Below are 22,019 nucleotides of genomic sequence, written 5' to 3'. Positions count from 1 at the left end.
TTGGCTAAATATACCCATACTCATAAGTCTTTGATCATTATATTTCACTTGAAATTATTTATTCTATGTGGTGTAGCTTCCTTTGATGAATATTCCCCAAGAATTTTAGACTTGATTCATTATTTGTCAGTCTTTTGGGCTCTTTTAAAAATCTCTTACTAAAACAAGTTCATATTTACCCCATATCAAGATATTTCATGTTGATTTAGTCTCTAAGATGTTGTTATAGACACAAAAATCATTGAAATATAAATGCTTGTTCATTTTCATTGTGTGAGAACAGAATTTCTGCAGAGTTTTTAAGTTTGGACTGATTGGCAAATTTCCTTAAATAGAATCCTTGTGTTCTGGTCAGTTTCCTGTCAATTTGACACAAACTACAATCATTTAATGCCTCCATAAAGTTGGCCTATAGGCAAACCTGTCCACCTCCTTGGATAATGATATGGGAGGGTCCAGCCCACTGTGGGTGGTGTTGCAGGTAGGCAGGTCGTCCTGGGTTGTGTGAGAAAGCAGACTGAGCAAGCAATGAGCAAGCAAGCCAATAAGCAGCATTTCTCTGTGTTTCTGCTTTGAGTTTGGGCTCTGATTTCCATTCATGATGAATTGTCATATGCAGCTGTTAACTGAAATAAACCATGACCTCCTCAAGTTGCTTTTGGTCATGGTGGTCAATTATAGCAACAAAAACTCTAATTAAGACCCATGGCTCTCTGTGCAGTTTTCATCAGAGATAGCCTAGTAGTTTCTAGAAGCCTATTTAATCAATCAGGACTGCTTTCTCAGAACTTTTCAGAAAACAGATCTGTCTTGTAAACATATTTGACTTCCTGGGAGTCTCCTAGTTCTAGATCTTGCAGCTTCAATCTGTTCTCTCTGGGCATTTCCATCGAAGAGCATTGTCTCCCTTGGTGTTCACCATTAGACTGAATTGTGAAGGAAGGCCGGATGGAAGGCAGTTGATCTGATGAGCCCAACTTTTAAACAAAATGAAAGCAGTTATTCCCACAGTTATGCCACATACACAAACTCTCATTTTAAAAAAGTATTCCTATTCAGAAAGCAATGATCTTTGTGGTGGGAGGACTTATTAGTGTTCCAGGATCTTAGAAAGTAAATTAAATTTTATATTATCTAGGAATTCTGAAACATGTTATCTATCTTTCTAAAGACATTATAGGAATGTAACAAAAAAGTAGGAGGTAAAGTAGAAACACTCAAATGGGGAGGAACTGTTGTTAGCTTCTTCTACCATGCATGTTTGCTGATAGCTGTATACGATGCAGACAATGCATCCATGTGGTATGCTGTACTGGCATGGATCCCTGTCTGAACAATGCACTAAATACTTTCAAATACATGCAGAGTAACACATCAAGGAGTAACTTACATGGTTGTTTTTTAAGCTTACATGGTATGTTTAAAAAATTCCATCTCTCTTGTTATCCTTGTGTAACTTTTTGACTATTGCCTAAAACCCAACACATCAAATTGCAATGATGCTTTGTAAATTGAAACTATTCAGATGTAACTGAATGTATTGTATTAAAAATTAGGACTCGATATTTACATTAGGGTTTCTTTGAAGCTTAATTAAGTGGGATGAGTCATGCTGAATCATTCTGTAGATTCTCCCAGTTGAAGAATTAGCTTTAAAAGTGAAGTATTATCTGACACCAGTTGTAGGATATTTTGTCAATGTTTCTGATTATTTTTCTCGAAGGATGGATATGTAGCAACACCTAGAACAATGTGCACCGTAATAAGGTCTCAGTAAGTGGTTAATAGCACAGTCACTTTCTTTAGCACCTGTCCCATTGTTATTCATAGAATTGTGAATGGTATAATTTAATGGTTCAAGTGGCTGTTAAAGGGATCCATCCAAGATTCAAGCAGTCCTTCTTAAAATGAGAAAACTAAGACACAGACATTTAAACTATTTCCCATTGATAGCAAAGTCAATTAGCCTTCTTTGTAGGAAACTACTACACATTCCATGGGGATGTGCACTATTGCCAGTAGCTCTCACTGGTAGATTTGATAGTCTTATCTAATCTCTAAGAGTCCCTAAATTTACTCCTTAAAGGAAACTTTTCATGCCTTGGCAGTCTGCAAAATGTTAACCATGCTTACTCCTGTATTAAGGAGAGTCTTGTATATTAAAGGATCCTTGAATTTCTGACTAGTCCTAGAACCCAGTAGAATAAAGCGCATCTGAGGTTACATTTCAGACACTGGCACCAGGGGTTACTTACAAAGCTTGTTGCTGTGTCTCTAATATGTCTGCAGGATAAATACAGCATGTTAAAGTCAACAGTGCGTACCTTTACCAACTTACTTTCAAACTTATGATTAAAATTCCTGCTTTTTTTCCCCTTCTAAAACTTGGCAAGTTTCAAAAAGGAATAACATATTAATGGATACTTGTGAATGAAATTTGTTAAATTTTATTCTCCATTTTCGTTTTCTCCTTTTAAACTCTTCCTTTTCTTGTACGTATACAGCAGGATGTATATATACGTTAGTAAGTGTTTCATTAATAAAGAACAAAACCGGGTATTTCTAGGTAGTATATGCCATGGAACTGAGACTATGGAATGTTCCCTGCAGACGGTGATAAGATTTGGGGGCTGGAGATCTGCTCCTGACAGAGCAGTCCCTGCACATCCTATCGTCGTTTAAGGCCTGACTCATTGGTATTTCAGTTACAGAAATTGAGCATACTCACACAGTGGTGTAAGCCTTCAGAGAGTGTGCTGATGATTCAGAAAAATCTGTTCAGAAGGATTAAGTAGGATATCCCATGACCAAGTATTCTTGGGAAGACATTCTGCACAGGCAGCAGAGAGAATGTGATTTGAACATTATCTATCAATCTTGTCCTTGGTACTGGCTGCTGCCATATTACTTATTTCTAAGAAGACTTTTGAATAGAAAAATAAAGGAGGCTTGAGAACCTTGAGTTCTTTATATGCTAAATGGGTCTTTTAATAATGAAGGGACATTGATTTTTGGGTGTCTGTCTGCTCAGCCTTGCTCATAGAAAGCATCAGAAGTACCGCTTACCACAGTGGAGATAATGTGTTGTGGCTCAAGTTGGAAAGCATTGTGAGAACTCTGAGGAGGCTTGCTTCGGACTTTCCCTTTTTGCACTTCTTTGTCAGAAATGCAGACTTTCAGATCAAAGAGGTTAAATAATACATGTCACAGTACTTGGAACCACCTCAGCAGCAAGTCTTTATTTTTTTTTTTTCATTTTATGGGGTTCCATCGTCATTTACTAATTTTAATAACAACTAATATGATCCTTTCTCCTGACTTGCTTGGGTCACTCTGTTGGTTCTTTCTCCTTAACATCCTCTATTGTTTTGTTGAAAGTCTAAATGAGAGCTTAATTATGTTATGGTTTATGCAACATCTGAGAGACATGGCATTTCCAGAAACTTAAATGAGAAACTTAGGTCCTTGCCTGTTGGTGCGTAAGGAGAAACCCCCTATGATTAAGTTCTCCAGTGTTACATAGGGCGTTCTACTTAGCTCACCAAGGGACAGAGTTCTTAGTGTCTCCCACCCTGCTTACCAGTACGTAGACTGTTAGCCATTGTAAGATGCTATTTGTAAAACATCTACTTCCCCCCTTTCCTCTTCTTACCTTCCTCCTCTTTCCCTCCCCCTCCTTCCCCTCCCTTCACACCTCTTCCTTGCTAGCTTGCTTCCTTTCATTTGTTTGTTTGACAGTGTTTCACTATATAGCTCAGGCCAGCCTGGAACTAGCCATCCTCCTGTTTCAGTCTGTGTGCAGGGAGGGATTCAGGATGTGCACCAGCACCGAGTTTGCTTTTGTCATCTTGATATCCGTCTATTTGTGACACTTCGTTGTTGCATAGTCTTTTGTTTGTTCTGAGTTTCTGTTATACTCATGGCCATGGCCTCGGGTTTTCTCCTCAGAGTAGCAACAGTTCATCACACCATTATTTCAGTTTCTGTGACCAGGGAATATAGCTTAATTACCTGTTAGGTTTCCAGAGTGGCAAATTTCCTGAGTTCTTTTCTTCTTACAGGCTGATCTTCATATAAGGGCAGCCAGTTTTATTAGTCTTTTGTTGCTAGATCTTTCCTTCATTGTACCTTCAGGATACCAAGTGTAGACTTCAGTGTGGAAGTCTCTTAAGTGAAGGGATCTGTTCCTGTAACTGTCTTTCTTTGCATGGTCATCCCTGGCAGCATAGAGATTTGCTCTGTCTTGATTTTATATACTTTTCGGGGTCATGTTAGCTCCCAAAGTTTAGAGCTTTTGTGCTTCTAAAGCTGAGTGTACAATTGCATCCTTCAGTAATACCTGTTTTAATCTTCTTCAGTATGATATCCTAGTTGAGTAGCTTCTCGATTGGTTCAGGGATTGTGTATTTTCACTAGTTACTGAGGGTATTAGAAGAGGAACACTTTGGTCCTGCTTAATCTGCCCACTTCTGCTCTTAGCTGTTTAAGAATCCTATTCCAGGACTTCCTGTCTGTGATCTTTTTTATCTGCCCTATCCAGATGTCTCTAATCCATCTGGTAATACCATTAGTGGATACGGAATTTCCAACTGTGTACCCAGCTTATGAGGAGGCATAAGGGATACAATCTGTGGGAGCTGGGTTAAAGTCTGTACTGTGAATGATGTGTTCAGACACTACACCAGGGGATAGAGTGGGAGCTCATTATCCAGAGCAGAGGGGCTGGGGAAGGGGTGGGAAGGAAGTCAGAGAAGGGCTGCAGGGACCAGGGATCAGAGTTGAAAAGCATCATGCCTTTGATTATGATGTGCCAAGGTTTCTTAGAGCTAGAGAATAAAAAAGCCTAGGGATGGAGCACCTGGCTGGAATGAGTGCAGGTCAGTGGGTACAGAGGCCATGTTCTTGGATGTTCAGATGCTACCCGATCAGTTTGAGAAAGCAGCTTCTCTACTAACATGACCACATGTGTTTCTCATTGTCTAGAGTCCCTCTACTAGGTTAGTTAAGAGTGTCAGCTTTGTAATCAAGCACTGTTGGTTGGTATCCTGGCTCTTCCACTTAATTGCTGAGAAATCTTGAGAAACCACACTGTTTGCTCATCACCTGATGTGGATAATGATAGGATGTACTTGATGATTTTGCTATCAGGTTGAACATAACCTCAGTCCTTTAGGTACTAAGCAAGGCCTAGAAGCTTAGTCAATGTCAAATTTTAATTAACAAAACGTTTATTTCCAACATTTTGTATATGCTATCTGCATACATACATTTTAATTCACCAACTCATCTTCCCTCTAAACTGAAGAACTAAGGAATTCCATAGGAATCACAAGCCTTATGTCCCAGGATAAAGAGGGATTAGAAGGTAAGACTGAAGCTAGTGTGCATCAACCCTTTCCATCTTCTCCATAAGAAGAGGCAAGAGGAGGCAAATTCTGGAAAGATGTTTGTTTTCTTGAGTCTTTAAGCCAGAATGTTTGTCTCCAGATGTCCACATCAATCTACTTGCACTCTGGAAATAGTGAGCCAAGGCCTCCTCTTGCCTATGCATAGTTATCACTTATAAAGATTTTTTGCGGTGAACTAATTTTATTGTCATTTCAACATTTTACATCAATAGACAAGTGTGCTTGAATTTCATAGCACTGGTTAGTGAGAGCATTCCAGAAATGCTAGCTCCCAGTGCCCTCAAGGAGTTGCTAATCATTTCCACTTGAATATTTCAGAGTGGCTTGAGCACTGGTCTTTTAACTCATGTTACATCTGTTTGGCACAGCCTTTTGTTATTAGCTGGATTTATGAGCAGGATATAGTTGGTACATAAATGTAAAAGCACATTTGTTTTATTTTTGTTTTAGGAGATGGCTTGTTTAAATACTAGGTCAATGAGAGTGACTTTGGCAAGCAAAGTAGTTGAAACTAACTTCTTCATAGGAATGGCTTTGAGATACTGAGTGGATTGTACTTTTGTTATTAAAATAGAAGAGTTCACTTGTTATGAAACTCCAAAATGAAGGCCACTAGTCATTTTATAAATTATTTGCCACACCCAAACTATTGTTGAATCCTTGCTGCCTCTGCTAAGCTAGGTCAGCTCTGCAATTAGTGAATGTGCACATCTATCTTCCGGCAATAGCTAATCTCTACAGCCATATGTACAAAGGCAGCCTGATCATAATTTGTTATTTATTGGACCACGTGACTATTTTGTTTTCAATGTCTCAAATCATCGTATCTTTCCGTTCCTTAAAGCTTATTAGTGGGGCGGGTCCATGGATGTCATGTTCTTGCCTTTTCTACAGATTCAAATAAAGATAAATGTTTATATAACATTTTTATCTTTTGATGTTATAGATTGCTTTGCTCTCTTAGACAGCATTTTAGTCTAGAGAGATCGATCCTGTAAAACTGTAATCACCTGATCTTTCATATGCCCTGTCATTTATAGAATGTGGATTATAGAGCTCTGTGGCTGAGGAAGTATCTTGATTGACACCATGAAGTTTTGAAAATTCTCTGACTTAAACTTTGTAATGAATTAGTGGTTGGTATGCTACCACTGAACGCTTTGCTTAATGATTGGTAGGATATTTTAGAGGTGGCTGTCCATTCTCACTACTGTATTTGGCAGACTGTATATATGAACTGGTATTTATCTGAATTGGATCTTGACTCTCATCTCCCTCCTGTTTGTTCAGTTGTTTTTATTTCAGTTGCTGCGAGGGCTGTCATACATCCACCAGCGGTATATTTTGCACAGGGACCTGAAGCCGCAGAACCTTCTGATCAGTGACGCGGGGGAGTTAAAGCTGGCAGATTTCGGTAGGAAACCAGTTAATTACCAGTTTATTTGTCACACTGTGAGAATGCCAGGCAGATGGTGGCACTGCCTTTGTTTAGGTGCAATTCTTCTGTCATCATGGATCATGGTAATTTTTTTCTGGAACAAAGAAATTATTTCCATCTTTTGAAAAATGATAAAGTAAAACATAGTGGTTGGTGGATTTTTATGAAATAGAACTCTGCTTGCTAGTCTTCCTTACATAATCACGAGGTCTTCGCAAACATCAAACAAAATCTCAGGAAAAATTTGAACATAAAATATACTCAAGGAGATCTTCTTTCTTAGTTTTTATAATGAAAATAATGTAAAGAAAATGACAGTATAGCCTACCACACAATTTTAAGAATCTGAACATTTTATTAAACTTCAAGAGCTCTGAAGGGAAATCTTGGTACCATTTTCGGGCATCCTGGGATGGACTATGTTCAAAAGTGTATGTTACTCACTCTAAGGACAGAGTGTCGGAATCTTGTGAAAGATTGCCAGAAGTGACGGTTATTTTGGGTATTCCTCATAGCACTGTAAATGGGAATGACCATTTCAATTCTAGGTCCTAGAACAGGGGTTTTCACACATGTTCTTAGAAATTTGAAGCTTGGCCTTTCACATCTTTGAAAATCCAAAGAAAGCAAAACGGGTGCCTCTCCCTTCTGTCACTGTGCCGTGTGGCTCACTGGGTTCCCAGCAGTGGGGAATGACACTTGATGGAAGTGTGATGTGTTGACACTACACTGCCTCAATTATTTCTGAATACATATTCAGATTAGAAATTTGTTCCATTAAGAATGGAATGAAAATATTACCCTTGGGATGTAAAGATGCCTGAGGTTGAGACAACTCTTTGAGGAAAATCATTATTTTACCCATTCCAACCCCTAATAAATAAAAGAGGGAAGGGAGTGGTTGTTTATTTCAAGGTCAGATAGTTGAGTACCACTGCACACATTTACTCTGCTGGGTTTTATATCCTTCCTATCTTCGAAAGAGAAAATGAAGCAAAAATTAGCATGATTATTGATGTATGTTAACAATTTTTTTCATTAGCGACTTTAATATAAATAGTGAAACTGTATTATTTCATGCATGTGTTGTTTATTGCCAGATTTGGCATCAGGATTATATCAGATAGCTAGACATAAAGGCTGTTTGAATATAGAGAATAAATAATGGAGGGGGAATGGTAAAGAGGAATTTTGTAGTTTTGTAGTTTGTCACTGTCAATAATTTTAAAAGAATTTTAACAGTGATTTTTTTAAATCATAGTTTGCTAGTGTAAGATATCTGTTGAAATACATCACTATGTTGAGTATTTCACTGAATTGAGCCTGTTCCTTAAATTTTGTATTGAATATGACAGTAAATATGTTTTGAAATTATTTGTCTGTACAACTAAAGATACAATAGAGTCGTTTGAATGTGCTTTGTAACTAGTTTTACATTTTAAGATGTTATTTTTATTATTATAGCAAGGTAAGTTCACTTAAAACGACTCCCTAAGTCTTTTGGTTGTTCAATATCAAATAATCAGTCCTGAAAATAGACATACAGCTAACATGTTATGCACTCAACAGCATGTTATACCAGATTCAGTAACAAACTGAGATGGAAGTCTTAAAACCCGAAATGATACTTTTTTGGAAATGTAGAAACTTAAGAAAATGAATCACTCAGAAATTATATTTTAACACTGTAGTGTATTTTCTCTGTCTTTTTTTGTACATCTTCTTTCACTATTTTATATCCTCAAAACAATAATACTGTTTGATTAGTATCTATCTAGTAAGAGTATTCCTTAATGTCTATTCATGTTAAGAAGTATGACAAAATCATTTGTATCAGCTGGGAGTTTTCCATTATTGGCTAAAATATCATTTCTGTTCAAGCCTTTGTCAAGGATGCTTGAATTTTCCTACTTACCCACAATTTTGCACATTATTTATGTATGTATTCACTCTTTGTAGTGAAAGAAAGATGTACCAGTAGTGCAGGGGTGTTTTTAAAGCAGTCTCTTCTTTGGTTCAGACTGAGCTGCAGAGGATGGCCCATATATTTTCAGTGTCATAGTCACTTGTCTAGCTAGGAACATGCAGTTGGCATCTGTCCTATGCAGAGAGTGTAATGAGCGAGACTTGTTCACCAATTGACAATTTCCCCCAATTAAGTGTACATTATTTTGTCTTTAATTTAAGACATGCAATTAACTGTGATTTACTGTGTTTGGGCAAGAGTGTGTGTGAGATGAAGGAAGTGCGTTGAAAATATGGTGAAGCTAAATAGTCAAAACGGGCCAGTTCCAGGCAGCAGAACACTTAGACACAGGTCTTCATCCAGAGTCTGACACTTCAAGAGCTTTGGAAACTGTTTCTTTGTCTTGCCTTTCTTTTATGTGAACAATGCCATAAACGTCTGAATAAAAGAGGCAAATATGTTCTGATTGACTGTGTCAATCTGTATTGTATTGTATTGTAAACGCTGCTTCCTTAGTAGAAAATAATATATGCCAGAGGATAAAAGCACAAACATTCATCATGTTCATCCTGTGTCCTGTATATGCATAAATCATTTTTAGTTTCCTCACATAAATAAGCTTATAGAAAGCAACACAACTTTTTGAGAGAAGTGGGAAATTTGAAGTAAGGTAGACCTCAGGAGGCTTGGCCATCCTGGTGTCTGGTTACAAAGCTGGGCTATCAGCTGCTCGATGAATAGCCTTTAATCTCAGGGGGCCCTGTGTTGTTATTTTTATAGACAGGCATTTTACCTTAGGGCTGCCGAATTCTTTAATAAAGTTTTTAATTCTTTAGTAGAGTCTTGATCATTATGTGAATGCTATACATAGGTGTGTGCAGTTATATCCTACATACAATAAGTATGATACCATTGCTATGCATATAGATCATACTAATAAAACACATCTCAGAATTTACAGAACTTTTTTTTCATTTTGACTAATTTAACAGTAATTGATGAATAAAACTTTAATACTTGGGTGATTTTTGTCCTTGGGTGAGATAAACCAGGTGTTGCTGTATTTATAGGTCCTTCACTTCAGAACAGAATATAGTTTAACTGTTTTCAATAAGCCAGGTCCTGCTTACCACTCATCTGAGCATTGTTTTCTATATGGATTTAGAAAGAATAAATTTAAGTGGTTTAGCACTTCGACCATCATGTTGCAGAGGTTTACTCTGTCTTTATGTGGTAAAAGTGAGTGCGGCGGTTGGACTCATTTCCATTTGTCTTCATATTATCTATAGGGAAAATATTTCAAATCCATTATTGCAGCCTGTGACCTCATTACTGCTAGTACACTGTGGAGCAACAAAAATCCCAAACCTGTCCCCTCACCACAGCCTTTTAATGGACTTTATTGTCTCCTTGGTGCCCACCTTCCTGCTTTCCATGTGGCTGTCCTTTCTTTCTGTTATAGAGGGATAGTTGTAACCCCTCCCAGAATAGGGCTGCTCTCAGCTTAGTGAATGAGTCACATTTCTAATGTATTCTAGTCACTTGGTCTTGTATTTTTATTTTTTGCTGCAGCTCCTTATCTTGCTCACTGTACTTGTACTATGTGTCCACCCTACAGTAGATACTAAACACAAAATATTAGCAATAAACATTTGTTGAATGGATAAAATGCATGACAAAAAATTAGTAATCATCTAAAGATTAAGACTCACTTGAATGTACTAATGTCTGTTTCTCCTTTGGAAAACTAGCTGCTTATACAACAGCTGTCTCTTTTTCAGAGTTGTCCCAGCTCTTGATAGTCAAAACTGCAGGTGGAGTTGCTGAGTTGAGGAAGTATGGAGTCTTGGGCTTCTTTTGAATCTCTCCCACATAGGTTGCACACAGTGCTTTGGTATTTCTGAGACCTGTAACTTCAAAAATAAAAACATTGCGGAGCAAATGTAACTAGCAGACCCTTCCTAATCACCCAGTTGAACTCTTTATCAATTGAAGATTATATCAGACATTGAATTAAGAGATCATTACTGAATTCAACTCATTTGGTTTTTCAAGACTCATTTATGTTTTCTGAGCCTTTGCTTGCTGTGTGAAACGAAAGACTCTTGGACAAATACATTGCAAGGTCCTTTGAGTGTTGATGGTTTGTGTTGTACGTTTTTTTTTAATGCATTAACCTATTTTCTAGTGACTAGAGACTTACTGGTAATTAAAAATCTGTTCACTAAATGTGAATCAGTGTCTGGCCATTTCTCCCAATCCCATAATTTCCCCCTACTCTAACTCATTTCATATGTCCCCTCCACACCCTCACTCTCATTCAAATACATGGCCTCATTTTCTTTAATTGTTGTTACATACATATGTTTGCATGTGTGTTTATCTCTAACTATGTAAATACAACATATGCCGTCCATATTATGTTACTGATATGTATATGTCTTCAGAAGTTTGAAATTCAAACAGTTGAGTCCAGTCATACTTTTTTTTTGATGCAAACAGCAGGAGGCTTTATTGCAGTTGTTTAATGAGCTAACTCCACTAGCTTGGGCCTTTCATCCACCCACGATGGCGGATGGCTGGGGAAAGACCCCGAGAAACCACGGGACAGAGATCTTATAGGGCAGCATAAGGAGAGTGTCTAGGGGTACCCATAGGCTCAGGATTGATGTGCCTCCAGGCTTGGAGGACTTGTCCTGTGTTGATTGGTCAATTGGTTGTTATGGCCCATAGGCCCTCCTAGGGCAGTTGCTATGCTCTGCACAGCATTGCTGTGCACTTGTCCGTAAAGCACACCCAGAGCCATAAAGCATAGCACCACCAGCTAACTTCTGATTGGTTTCTTGCCACAAGGCAGGCATCTGACCTCCTAGTGATCAAGGCAAGGTCAGGCAAGCATGTGTTAGGCTGTTATGGCTGCCAAAACGGTGGCCTGGTCCCTTCATTCCCACATTTTTTCTTTTTTGGAGATTCCAATCATGGAATTGCTGTCCCTCCGGCATCCCCATCAGGGAGTGAGTGATATTGGCATCCCCTATGTAAGGGAGATTATTTTGACTTAGCATTTCAACCAGGAAAAATGGGCCACATATTCTTTCCCATGCTACTTCCTGCTGACTTTGGGATGAAACTAGGGAACCAAAAAAGCTGAAATGCTAGTCAAAAGCAAAAAGGGCATTCAGGCAATGGGGAAGCAGCTGGTTGGCAGAGTCTGTTGAAGAGACAGGGGGTGTCCACATCAGCTGGACTGGTTCACATCCATAGCCAGTCCAGGGTTCACAGTTCTTTAGGAACAGCCTCTAGTCAGCAACTGATACTCAGATGTGTCTGCCAGAAGCAGAAACCTGTATAAGCCATGTTTAAACTGGGAACAGAAGTTAAAACTTATTTATTGAAACCCACAGTGCAGAAAAAACAGATATCTGTTCAAATAGCAGGAACATATATTTTGAGTCCCAGAAAAAACTATAAATTTGTGCTAGAAGCGTGTACATTTGTCTTCTGTCCAGAGAACCAGTTATGGATTGGACAGAGGTGCCTTTGGCCTGATTGAAAAGCCCTTTAAGTTTATACTTAGATGGCCACCAAAATAAACCTAAAAATCTTGAGCTTGTAACTGAACAGTATATAGTCATTACCCTATCAGCTAACATACTAACTATGGTCTTGTGGATCTGACTGCCTGATGCTGCCAAGCTGACAACCATTAATATTTCAGAGATCTGAGAATGGTAAATTTTATACAGTTTCTGAGTCTATTAAAAAGTGACAGGGGCCAGTCCATATACAGTTAGCCATACCCAAGTCTCCACCAGTGTTGGAGTCAGAAGTCTCAATGAACAGTGGTCTTTGCCAGGTCTATAAGGTGAGAGTTTTTTTTTTTTTTCTCTCTGTGGAAGAGGGACATGGAAAAGACTGACCTTGTTTTATCCAGGCAAAGGGGGTACAATCAATTTTCCAGTGTCCAGCAGTTTTGTCCACAGTCTGGGCCAGGTCCTGTCAAGCAGCAGGTGCCACATTTGAGCATTTCACTGGTCAGCATCGTCATCAACCAGGTGCAGGAACTGGGGTGCCTCATAATCTTCTCTGGAGACTTTGGGTCACTGTCAGGATCTGGCAGTCTGTCTGATATTATAAACTTTTAAAGACCATTTTAAATTACATATTCTGCAGGGGTCTGAAGCATTAGAAGTCTGTCTGTTTTAGTTACTTGCATTAAGCACATAGGTGGCTGGGTAAATCCTTATTTCAGTAATTAATTTTTAGTCTGATAGTAACAGGTAAAATATTTGAAATTTAGCACAGTTGAATTTAAATTGCACATAGTTACCTTATATTCTTTAAACAGTATCTTCACATACACATTTTAGTTGTTTGCTTAAGCTTAACTTCTGAAAAAATAAACTGTGTTAATTTGTATTTTTAACATCTTATGATATGTTAGCAACTTTTATAAAACTAGAAGTTTACATTATCAGGCTTTACTTAAAAAATGATTTTAAACTGAAGGTCTTTAAGTACAAACATCAATTAAAAACATTTTTAAAAACATAAACATCAATGTCTTTCTGTAATATATAGAAGCATTTGTAAGACCCCAGGACACTCAGGCTCCCAGGATCTCAGCCCAGGACCTCGACCACCCCAATCACCATGCGGAGGCGGAAACTTGATGCAAACAGCACAAGGCTTTATTGTAGTTACTTAACGAGCTAATCCCATGTTAGCTCGGGTCTTTTATCCATCTACCGTGCCGGATGGCTAGAAAAGACAGCTTGAAGCGTCTGCATAGAGATCTTATAGGGCAGCGTAAGGGGAGTGTCTAGGGGTACGGACAGCCTCAGGATTGGTGTGCCTCCAGACTTGCCCTGTGTTGATTGGTCAACTGGTGGTTAAGGCCCATAGGCCCTCCCAGGGCGATTGCTGTGCTCTGTGTGTTATTGCTGTGCGATTATCTGAAAAGCACACCCAGAGCCGTAAAACATAGCACCACCAGCTAACTTCTGATTGGTTCCTTGCCATTTGGCAGGCATCTGACCTCCTAGTGACCAAGGCAAGGTCAGGCAAGTATGTGTTTGGCTGTTATGGCTGCCGAAATGGGGAGCAGATCCCTTCACCTTAACATTTAAAATCTTAATTTAAAAACTTGTTTATAAGATGGTACCTCTTAATTTCTATGTGGTTACCTTTAGTCAAGATGGCGGTTCAAATATCTTTTTTCAACTTCAGCAAAATGGCTACCAGCCAACCACATGGCCAGCTTGCCATGCAGCTGACTGCAAAATGGCGGTAACCTGCACCATTTGTTTTCGCTGTATGCTTGTAACAGAACTTAGGTTATGCCATGAAACAGAACATTTTAAAACAAGAATACATAATTTACTTGAGAAATAAACAGAACTTTTTAAACAGAATTAACTTAATGTGGTTAAAATTTTAGTTTATATTACCAACTTTTGAAATTTAGTATTTGTAAGTATGAGAAACCATAACAAACATAATTTACATTTTTTCTCTGACTTTTAGCAACCTTTCCTCTGACCTTTGACAACTTTCCTCTGACCTTCTACGACTTTTTTTTGACCCTCTATAACTTTCTATATACCTTCAGTTCATTCCTCTGATTCCCTTAGACATTCTTATTTAGACAAATTTCTCTTCCCCTCTTTATTACTTTAATCTCCTACATTTTCTCTCATTTCTCAGTCAACATAAAAACTCTAACCAAAGTCCTTTTTGTAGTTTTTAATAACTTTAAGGCTGTTTCTTTAGAACATCCAGATCAGACCAGATGGTTCACCTGCCCCAGCTCATGTGCTCAGGGCCGAGACCTGGTGGAGGAGGCAGCTGGTATCCCAGACCCTCTGCCAATGCAGGGGTGGGAAAGAGACCCCCAAGGTTTCCCTGCTCCAACATTCTGCACACCATGTGTGTGGAGCATGGAGAAGGCCTGGCAAATGCTGGCCTTACAAGCCTTGTGCTCAGGGCAAGGAAACTCCTGCCATGTGCTAGGACCTGCAGCAGGATGGCAGTTGGAGCAGAGAGAGCCCCACTTTGCATGCCTCACAGACAGGCAGGTGAGGATGGCGAGATAGACTCACCCGTACTGGCCAGGCTCAACTGTAAGGGCCACAGCAGTGGTTGGAGTTCAGAACAGCAGCCTCACCATGTGCTCGGAGACAGGGGCCCCTACTGCAGCACACTGTAACCCATGGCACATGGCAGAGGAACTCCTGTCCCGCATGCCACATGCTCAGGACAGCAAGAAAAGACCCCTAACCCATGCATGCCATGAGCATGGGCGGTAAGGACAGAGAGAGATGCCGCTGGACTCCAGAGCAGCCACTGTTCTGAAAGACCTGCAGAGTCAGGACAAAAGACAAAGACAGGCTTAACAAACACACAACACAGACTAGACTAGGGTCCTATTCAGAATTTCAGATGGCTAGCCACATTGGGAACAACTTGGTCCACAACCAAGTAACCACCTACAGATTGGGCGACCCCCACTGGGTCCCCTTACAGATGGAGCAGGCAACTTGGACCTACGAAGCCCTCCTCCTACAGATTGGGAGACCCCTGGGTCCCCTTACAGATTTCACTAGTGAACCCAACATATGACCTTTACATTTACACAATCAACAAAAACAGCAGACATGAAAACACAAAACTGACACAGAACATACAACTCAGAATCTGCCAAGACAGCACCGAAAAGCAGGCAGGCAAATTGTGGATTGCAACAGATCAGATCAAAAAACCTGCTTAACTGGCCAGTCACACAGCCTGTTTCGACCCTCCAGGCTTCACAGAAACCATGCAGAAACAAAGATAGGAAAAAGAAAGTTACTAGTGTGGCGCCACATGATTCAACGAAAGGGGGTGTTGGGGTGCATCCTGAATTGAAAACCAACGATAAAAACACACAGAGACAGAATAGACAGAAAAGAACAGATGCCAACCCAATCCATCCGCATTGCTTATAAGGCAATGATGCCGGGAAGATGTGTGCAATCGCTGCTATCTTAGGAGGGTCCAAGCGTCCTTGGGTCTCCGTTCCTCCTGGGGTGTCCCCCAGGGCAGCAGACTACGATCCTCCGGGCATGTCTCCCAGTCACAGTCCAAGCAGTCTCACGACCACCAGGACAACTACAAACGGAAAACTAAAAGAGATTTTACAGTATAGACAGAGCCTGCAGAATAGGGTACCTGCTTACCTCCCAGATCAAATCCACTCAGGTGAGGGGTGGTCGTGGTTCCCGGAAACGCACCAAATGAAAGACCCCAGGAGGCTCAGGCCCCCAGATTCTCTGCCCAGGACTGTGGCGACCCCAATCACTAAGCGGAGGCGAAAGCTTGATGCAAACAGAAAGAGGCTTTAATGCAATTGTTTAAGGAGCTAACCCCATTATATCAGGCCTTTCATCCATCCACCATGGCGGATGGCTGGGAAAAGACCCAGTCATATTTTTATGAAGCACAGACAACAAATCAAATGTGTGAATTCATGAGTTCATGGTAGTATAAGAACTCAAAGTATTTTCCATCTAATTAGTTTAAATTGGACTATAGATTTAAAATTTTGTGCATTTTTTGTAAGGTGATGTGAGATCATCCAGGTTTCTTCTTCTGTTTTTATAGGTCACAGTCTATGTATATTGAAAGACAGTTAGGCTAAGTTTATGTTTGGGGGTGGAAAGGGATCACTAAGAAGTCTCTAATAAACATTTGAAGTCATAGTTTGTTTTACAAGCTTTTCAAGAGGAATGGAATTAAACAGCTCTGTGGTTTTAATCAAGGAAAATCACTGTGTTTTCTTCCTACCATAGTCCTAGAATATCACCTTCCTAAGGTTCATAGTTCTCACAGAGATTCTTAGGGAACTTTTGCAATTTGACGTTAGATTAATTTAAGGGTCATACTAGAAATGTGTCTTAGTAGAGGACACATCAAGTGCATGTTTGTTCTGTGCTTCTCAGAATTCAAATATGAAATAGTAGAACACAAAGAGATAAAACTTCATATGAACAGTAGGGCCTAGACACTCAGTTTGATAGATATGAAGTCTGTTATTCCCAAAGATACAGATATCCAATTGTATTGTATTGTTCACAAATGAAATTTATAATTAGAGCTATAAGAATACATTTAAGGTTGCACCTCACCAATTTGTCATGGCCTGGAGGATTCTATTTCACTTGTGTCTTTCTTGTAGCACATAGTTTGTAACAATAAATGGCTTTATCACCCAATGAAGTATCACTCTCCTTTTAAAAGGCTCTTAGGCCACTAAACACATAAACAATTTTAATGCAAAGTTTAGACAGTTGTTTTTATGTAGCTCTGCAAACAGACACTATATTAGAATTAGATGCTTTACTTTGGAATGTGGAGAGGGCTTCTATCCTTGCCCTTCCTGTCCGAACATCTGGCACCAAAGTCATGCATCTGCATGGTAAGCTCACATTGACACATTAGCATCACTTGTGTTAGAGACATGTATCCACTCTTACCATGTAACAGAGTAGTTTCAGTGGAGGACTTTCCCCTGGAAAGCAACCAGTAGATAGCACTAGATAAGGGGACTTTACCAGAGGTGAACTGGGTCAAAGAGCCAGTTAAATTGGGAGTACTCAGTATGAGACTGGGCAACAGATGAAAGAGCAGAAAAAAAATGAGAAAATTCCAGGTCCATGTGATCATGATGGTTTATGAACAGTTAACATTAAACTCTCAAAATACTTAAAATTAGTTGATAGCATCATAAAAAATAACATATTCTTGCAACTAGAGTTACAAAAAAAACTATAAAACAAACATGATATGTAAGTACAAAGCATGGTTAATGTCATCATCCAGTTGTCCGTAGGCTCAAATCATTAGGAGTCTTTTGCTTTGATGTGATTTTCAAATACAGGCACCGAATCTATGCAGGGAAATGAAGGTAATCAGCTAGTTATACATCTATAAGATAAAGGGAAAGTCTTTCATATTCACAGTTTCGGGATTTTTAATGTAGATACTTTCCCTCTGGCATTTAAACCCAGGGTCTAATGCACACCTAGCAAGTGTGTGCTTTAAGCTATTATTTCCCACTGCATTATGACCAGTGTCTTTCGTGAAACACCAACTAGACACATTATTTTGAAAGACCCCAGAAGAGGTACTTTCATAGAAGGAGACCCGTATCCAGGAATCAGCGAGACCACGAACTTGGATGCAAACAGCAAGAGGCTTTATTGGATACATGGGTACCCGGGGCGACTTAGCTTCTGTGAGGCCAAGCGCCCCGAGCCAAGGGAGAGGGGTCCTTATATAGCAAAAAGCACAGTACAGAAGCGAAAAGCATAGTTACAGGGATTCTATTGGACAATTTAAATGAGGTACAGAGTTATTTCAAGTCAGCATTTTCTCAAGGTCTGGTAATCAGGCAAAGCTGCCTTGGCTCTATCTTATCTTGGGTACACAGTGGCTACAACAGACCCAGTTCCCCCCTCCTCGTCCAGATGGCTGACCTTGGGACAGAGCGTTCCCCATCGGGCGGGGGGCGCGGGGGCGGGGGCCCCGGGCCGGCCTGCCTGGCGCTCGCCCTCTGGCCGCCTCGCGGCTCCTCGCTCGGCCCAGCCCGGGCACGGTGCCAGGCGGGCGGGCCGGGGCGCGGGCCCCGCCGGGGTGGACCAGCTTGGGAGGGCGCCGGCGGCCAGGAGTGTGGGTGCGCGCGCGTGCGCGGGCGTGTCACCGAGTGTGCGAGAGAGAGAGAGAGAGAGAGAGAGAGAGAGAGAGAGAGAGAGAGAGAAAGCTAAGGGGCGGGGTCTTTCAATTTAACCCATTTGTGGCTTGTTCCCCAAGCACACAGGAAGGTAAGAGTGTTAAGGTATCCCTGGTGTAATAGTTTGTGCTGATATGATGACCTGGGTCAAGTTGAACCGTAAAATCCCTGTTGAAAAATGGGATCCAGAATGTCAGATGTCAGTCTGTATGACCCACTAGACCCAATCATGTATCCCAAGGAAACTATAAGAGAGAAAGGGGACATTTCTTACAGACCTAGAGATCTTACTGGAGTCATCAGTTGGGACTGGAACCTGAGTAACTGATGAATTACATTCATGAGGTGAATTAAAGCATTGAGAAGTCCTGCAGGCAATAGAAGGCTGAATTTCTTTATCAGTGTTCCGGTTACCATTCAGCCATGTTGGGCTCCAGCTGAATAAATGCCAGTGATTCCTCCTGGTGTAGTTTTCTAACATCTCTCTCTTCTATACTACTGAGCTTCCCTTGACTCCCAACACTCTCAGCATCCACTTTGGGCTATTTCTGCATCCCAATAAACAATTTGCCCAAACCCTAGATACCAGCTGGGTTTCTGAAGATTCAGTTCAGCTCTGACACTAACTACCCACAGTCATTATGAAAGACCTCGAAGAGGCACTTTCGTAGAGGGAGACCCACACACCCAGGAATCAGCGAGGCCACGAACTGGATGCAAAAAAACAAGAGGCTTTATTGGAGACGCAGGTACCTGGGGCGACTTAGCTTCTGTGTGGCTAAGCGCGCCCGCCCCAAGGGAAAGGCGTCCTTATATAGGGAAAAAGGCGCAAGCTAGGAGCAGGGATTCTATTTGATGGTTCAAATGAGGCACAGAGCCATTCCAGATCAGCATATTCTCAAGGTCTGGTGTCTGGTACAACAGACTTGATTCCTCCCTCCGCGCCCAGGTGGCTGACCTTGGGGGCGGAGACCTTGGGACGGAGCGGTCCGGCGGGGGCCGGGGCCGGCCTTGCGCGGCGGCGGGGAAGTGCCGGCAGCTGTGGGTATCAAGGGTCAGGGGGTGCAGGAGAGGATGTATTCGCCAGCTGCATGCGGGAAAACTTAAAAGAGAAAGCTAAGGGCGGGGGTCTTTCATTCCCCCATTTCTCTTGTAACTGAATGGAATCTTTCATTCAGAGGTCTCTGGTTAAGTCTTTCTCTAAGCTTGGCCATGCTGTCTCTAACTATTAAAAATAATAAATCTAACCCTCGTCTGTTCTGCAGGACTACCTCAGAGAGTGATGTTAAGGATTTCTCAAGTGCGCTTATTGACTCTTCTAGGGCCTGGATATCGGTATGCATGGCTTGCTGTAGAAGTTTGAAATGACTAGTTTCCTGTAAGGCAACCGTACCAGTTCCTATGCCAGCTGCTATACCTCCCATAGTTATTCCCCCGAATAATAGGGCCACGGTTAAGGACATTGGCTCCCTCTGATGTCGGGTTGACTTCTCTAGTACCCTATAAACATATTCAGGTTGGTGATACGTGACTCTGGGCCAAAGTTCTGTCAATATACGAAAGTCAATGGTGGTGTTGAGAACAGTGGTAGAGACGCAGGGGGTCAAACCAGTACTGCCTATGCATAGCCCCTTTCCTGAGACCTCAGACAATGTGAGCTTGTGCTGCATGGCAGTTTTACAACTGGTAGGCGCTGAGGTCTGGTGACGCCGGACCCAGACAGTGTCCCCGATCTGGTAGGAATGGGGAATGGTAGGATGGTCCCTCTGGGTCTTTATAAGTTTTTTTTTTTTTTTTTAAAAGATGTGAGCCCATATGGCCTAGGGGTATGCTAGGGGGAGTAGGAGGGCCCAGTCCCCATCAGGGAGTGATAGGTACTGGCATCCCCTCGCAAGGAAGTTCCCTTTGACTTAGCATTTCAACCAGGGAGAATGGACGGCGAAATTCTTTTCCAAACTGCTTCCTGCTGACTTTGGGACGAAGTTAGGGACCCCAGAAGGTTGAAATGCTAGTCAAAAGCAAAAAGGAATTTAGGCAACGGGGAATCCATCAGGGGCTTCTGGTTAGCAGACACTGTTGCAGAGATAGGGGGTGTCCATATCAGCAGACTAGTTCACATCCATAGCAAGTCTAGGGTTCGCAGTCTACTTAGAACAGTCTGAAGTCAGCAACTGGTACTCAGATGTCTGTCAGAAGCAGAAACCTGTTTAAGACATATTTAAACTAGGAACAGAGGTTAAAACTTATTTATAGAAGCCCACAGTGCAGAAAAAGCAGATATCTGGATATCTGTTCAAACAGCAAGAACACATTTATAACTTTGAGTCCTAGCAAAAACTACAGATTTGGGCTATAAGCATGTACATTTTTCTTCTGTCCAGAGAGCTAGGTATGGATTGGACAGAGGTGCCTTTGGCCTGATGAAAAGCCCTTTAAGTTTGTACTTAGATGACAACCAAAATAAACTTAAAAACCTTGAGCTTGTGCCTGAACAGTAGATAGTCATTATTTTATCAGCTAACATACTGACTAGTCTATAGTGGATCTGACTGTCTGATGCTGTCAAGCTGACAACCAGTAATATTTCAGAGATCTGAGAAGGGTATATTTTATCCGAATCTACTAAAAAGTGACAGAAGCCAGTTAGAAGTAGGTCCATATACAGTTAGCCAAACCCAAGTTTCTCCATTACCGTTGGAGGCAGCTGTCTCAAAGAACAACAATCTTCGCCAGGCCTATCTGTGAGAGGTTTTATTTTCTCTCTGTGGAAGAGGGACATGGAAAAGACTGACCTTGTTTTGTCTAGGCAAAGGGGTACAATCAATTTTCCAGCGTCCAGCAGCTTTGTCCACAGTCTCGGCCAGGTTCTGGCAGGCGGCAGGTTTCATATCTGAGCATCTGCTCATTGGTCCAGGTCCAGGTCCAGGTGCCTGTAATCTTCGGGTCATTGTCAGGATCTGGCAGTCTGTCTGACATTATAAACTTTAAAGATAACAATTTAAATGCCATATTCTGAAGATCTCTGAAGCATTAGAGGTCTGTTTGTCTGTTTTAATTACTTGCCTTAAGCACACATTAAGTATACAGGTGGCTAGGTAAGGTCTTATTTCTGTAAATAATTTTTAGTCTGACTGTAACTGGTTTTAACTTAGTAAGATGTTTGAAACAGCACAGCTGAACTTAAAACTGCATAGAGCTACCTTATATTCCTTAAACAGTAGCTTAACTTCTTTCTTAGGCAGGGTTTTTCTGTGACTTTGGAGCCTGTCCTGGAATTCGATCTGCCGGACCTGGCAGACCTTGAACTCATAAAGATCTATCTGCCTCTTATTCCCGAGTGGTGGGATTAAAGGCATGTGTCACCAATGTTCTAAACTTAAGGCGTGTGTTACCAACATCCTGAGCTTAAAGGTGTGTGTTATCAACATCCTAAATTTA

General features: G+C 40.9%; 1 protein-coding gene across 7 annotated transcripts in view; it reads left to right on the top strand.

The window, feature by feature from the left end:
- The window catches only part of Cdk14 (cyclin dependent kinase 14), a 554,492-nt gene that overhangs the window by 261,879 nt on the left and 270,594 nt on the right, over positions 1-22,019 (top strand). For all 7 annotated transcript variants that reach the window (XR_004771639.1, XM_035450611.1, XM_027391584.2 and 4 more), the window contains one exon: positions 6,699-6,822. Coding sequence is in view for 6 of the 7 variants with exons in the window: in XM_035450611.1 (XP_035306502.1) it covers positions 6,699-6,822 (124 nt within the window). In the remaining variant the exon portion in view is untranslated. The remainder of the gene's footprint in view (positions 1-6,698; positions 6,823-22,019) is intronic.

The sequence above is a fragment of the Cricetulus griseus genome, assembly GCF_003668045.3.
Source record: "Cricetulus griseus strain 17A/GY chromosome 1 unlocalized genomic scaffold, alternate assembly CriGri-PICRH-1.0 chr1_0, whole genome shotgun sequence".
Taxonomy (NCBI): Eukaryota; Metazoa; Chordata; class Mammalia; order Rodentia; family Cricetidae; genus Cricetulus; species Cricetulus griseus.
Note: the sequence above shows the minus strand (reverse complement) of the source record. Positions and strands in the feature narration are given on the sequence as shown.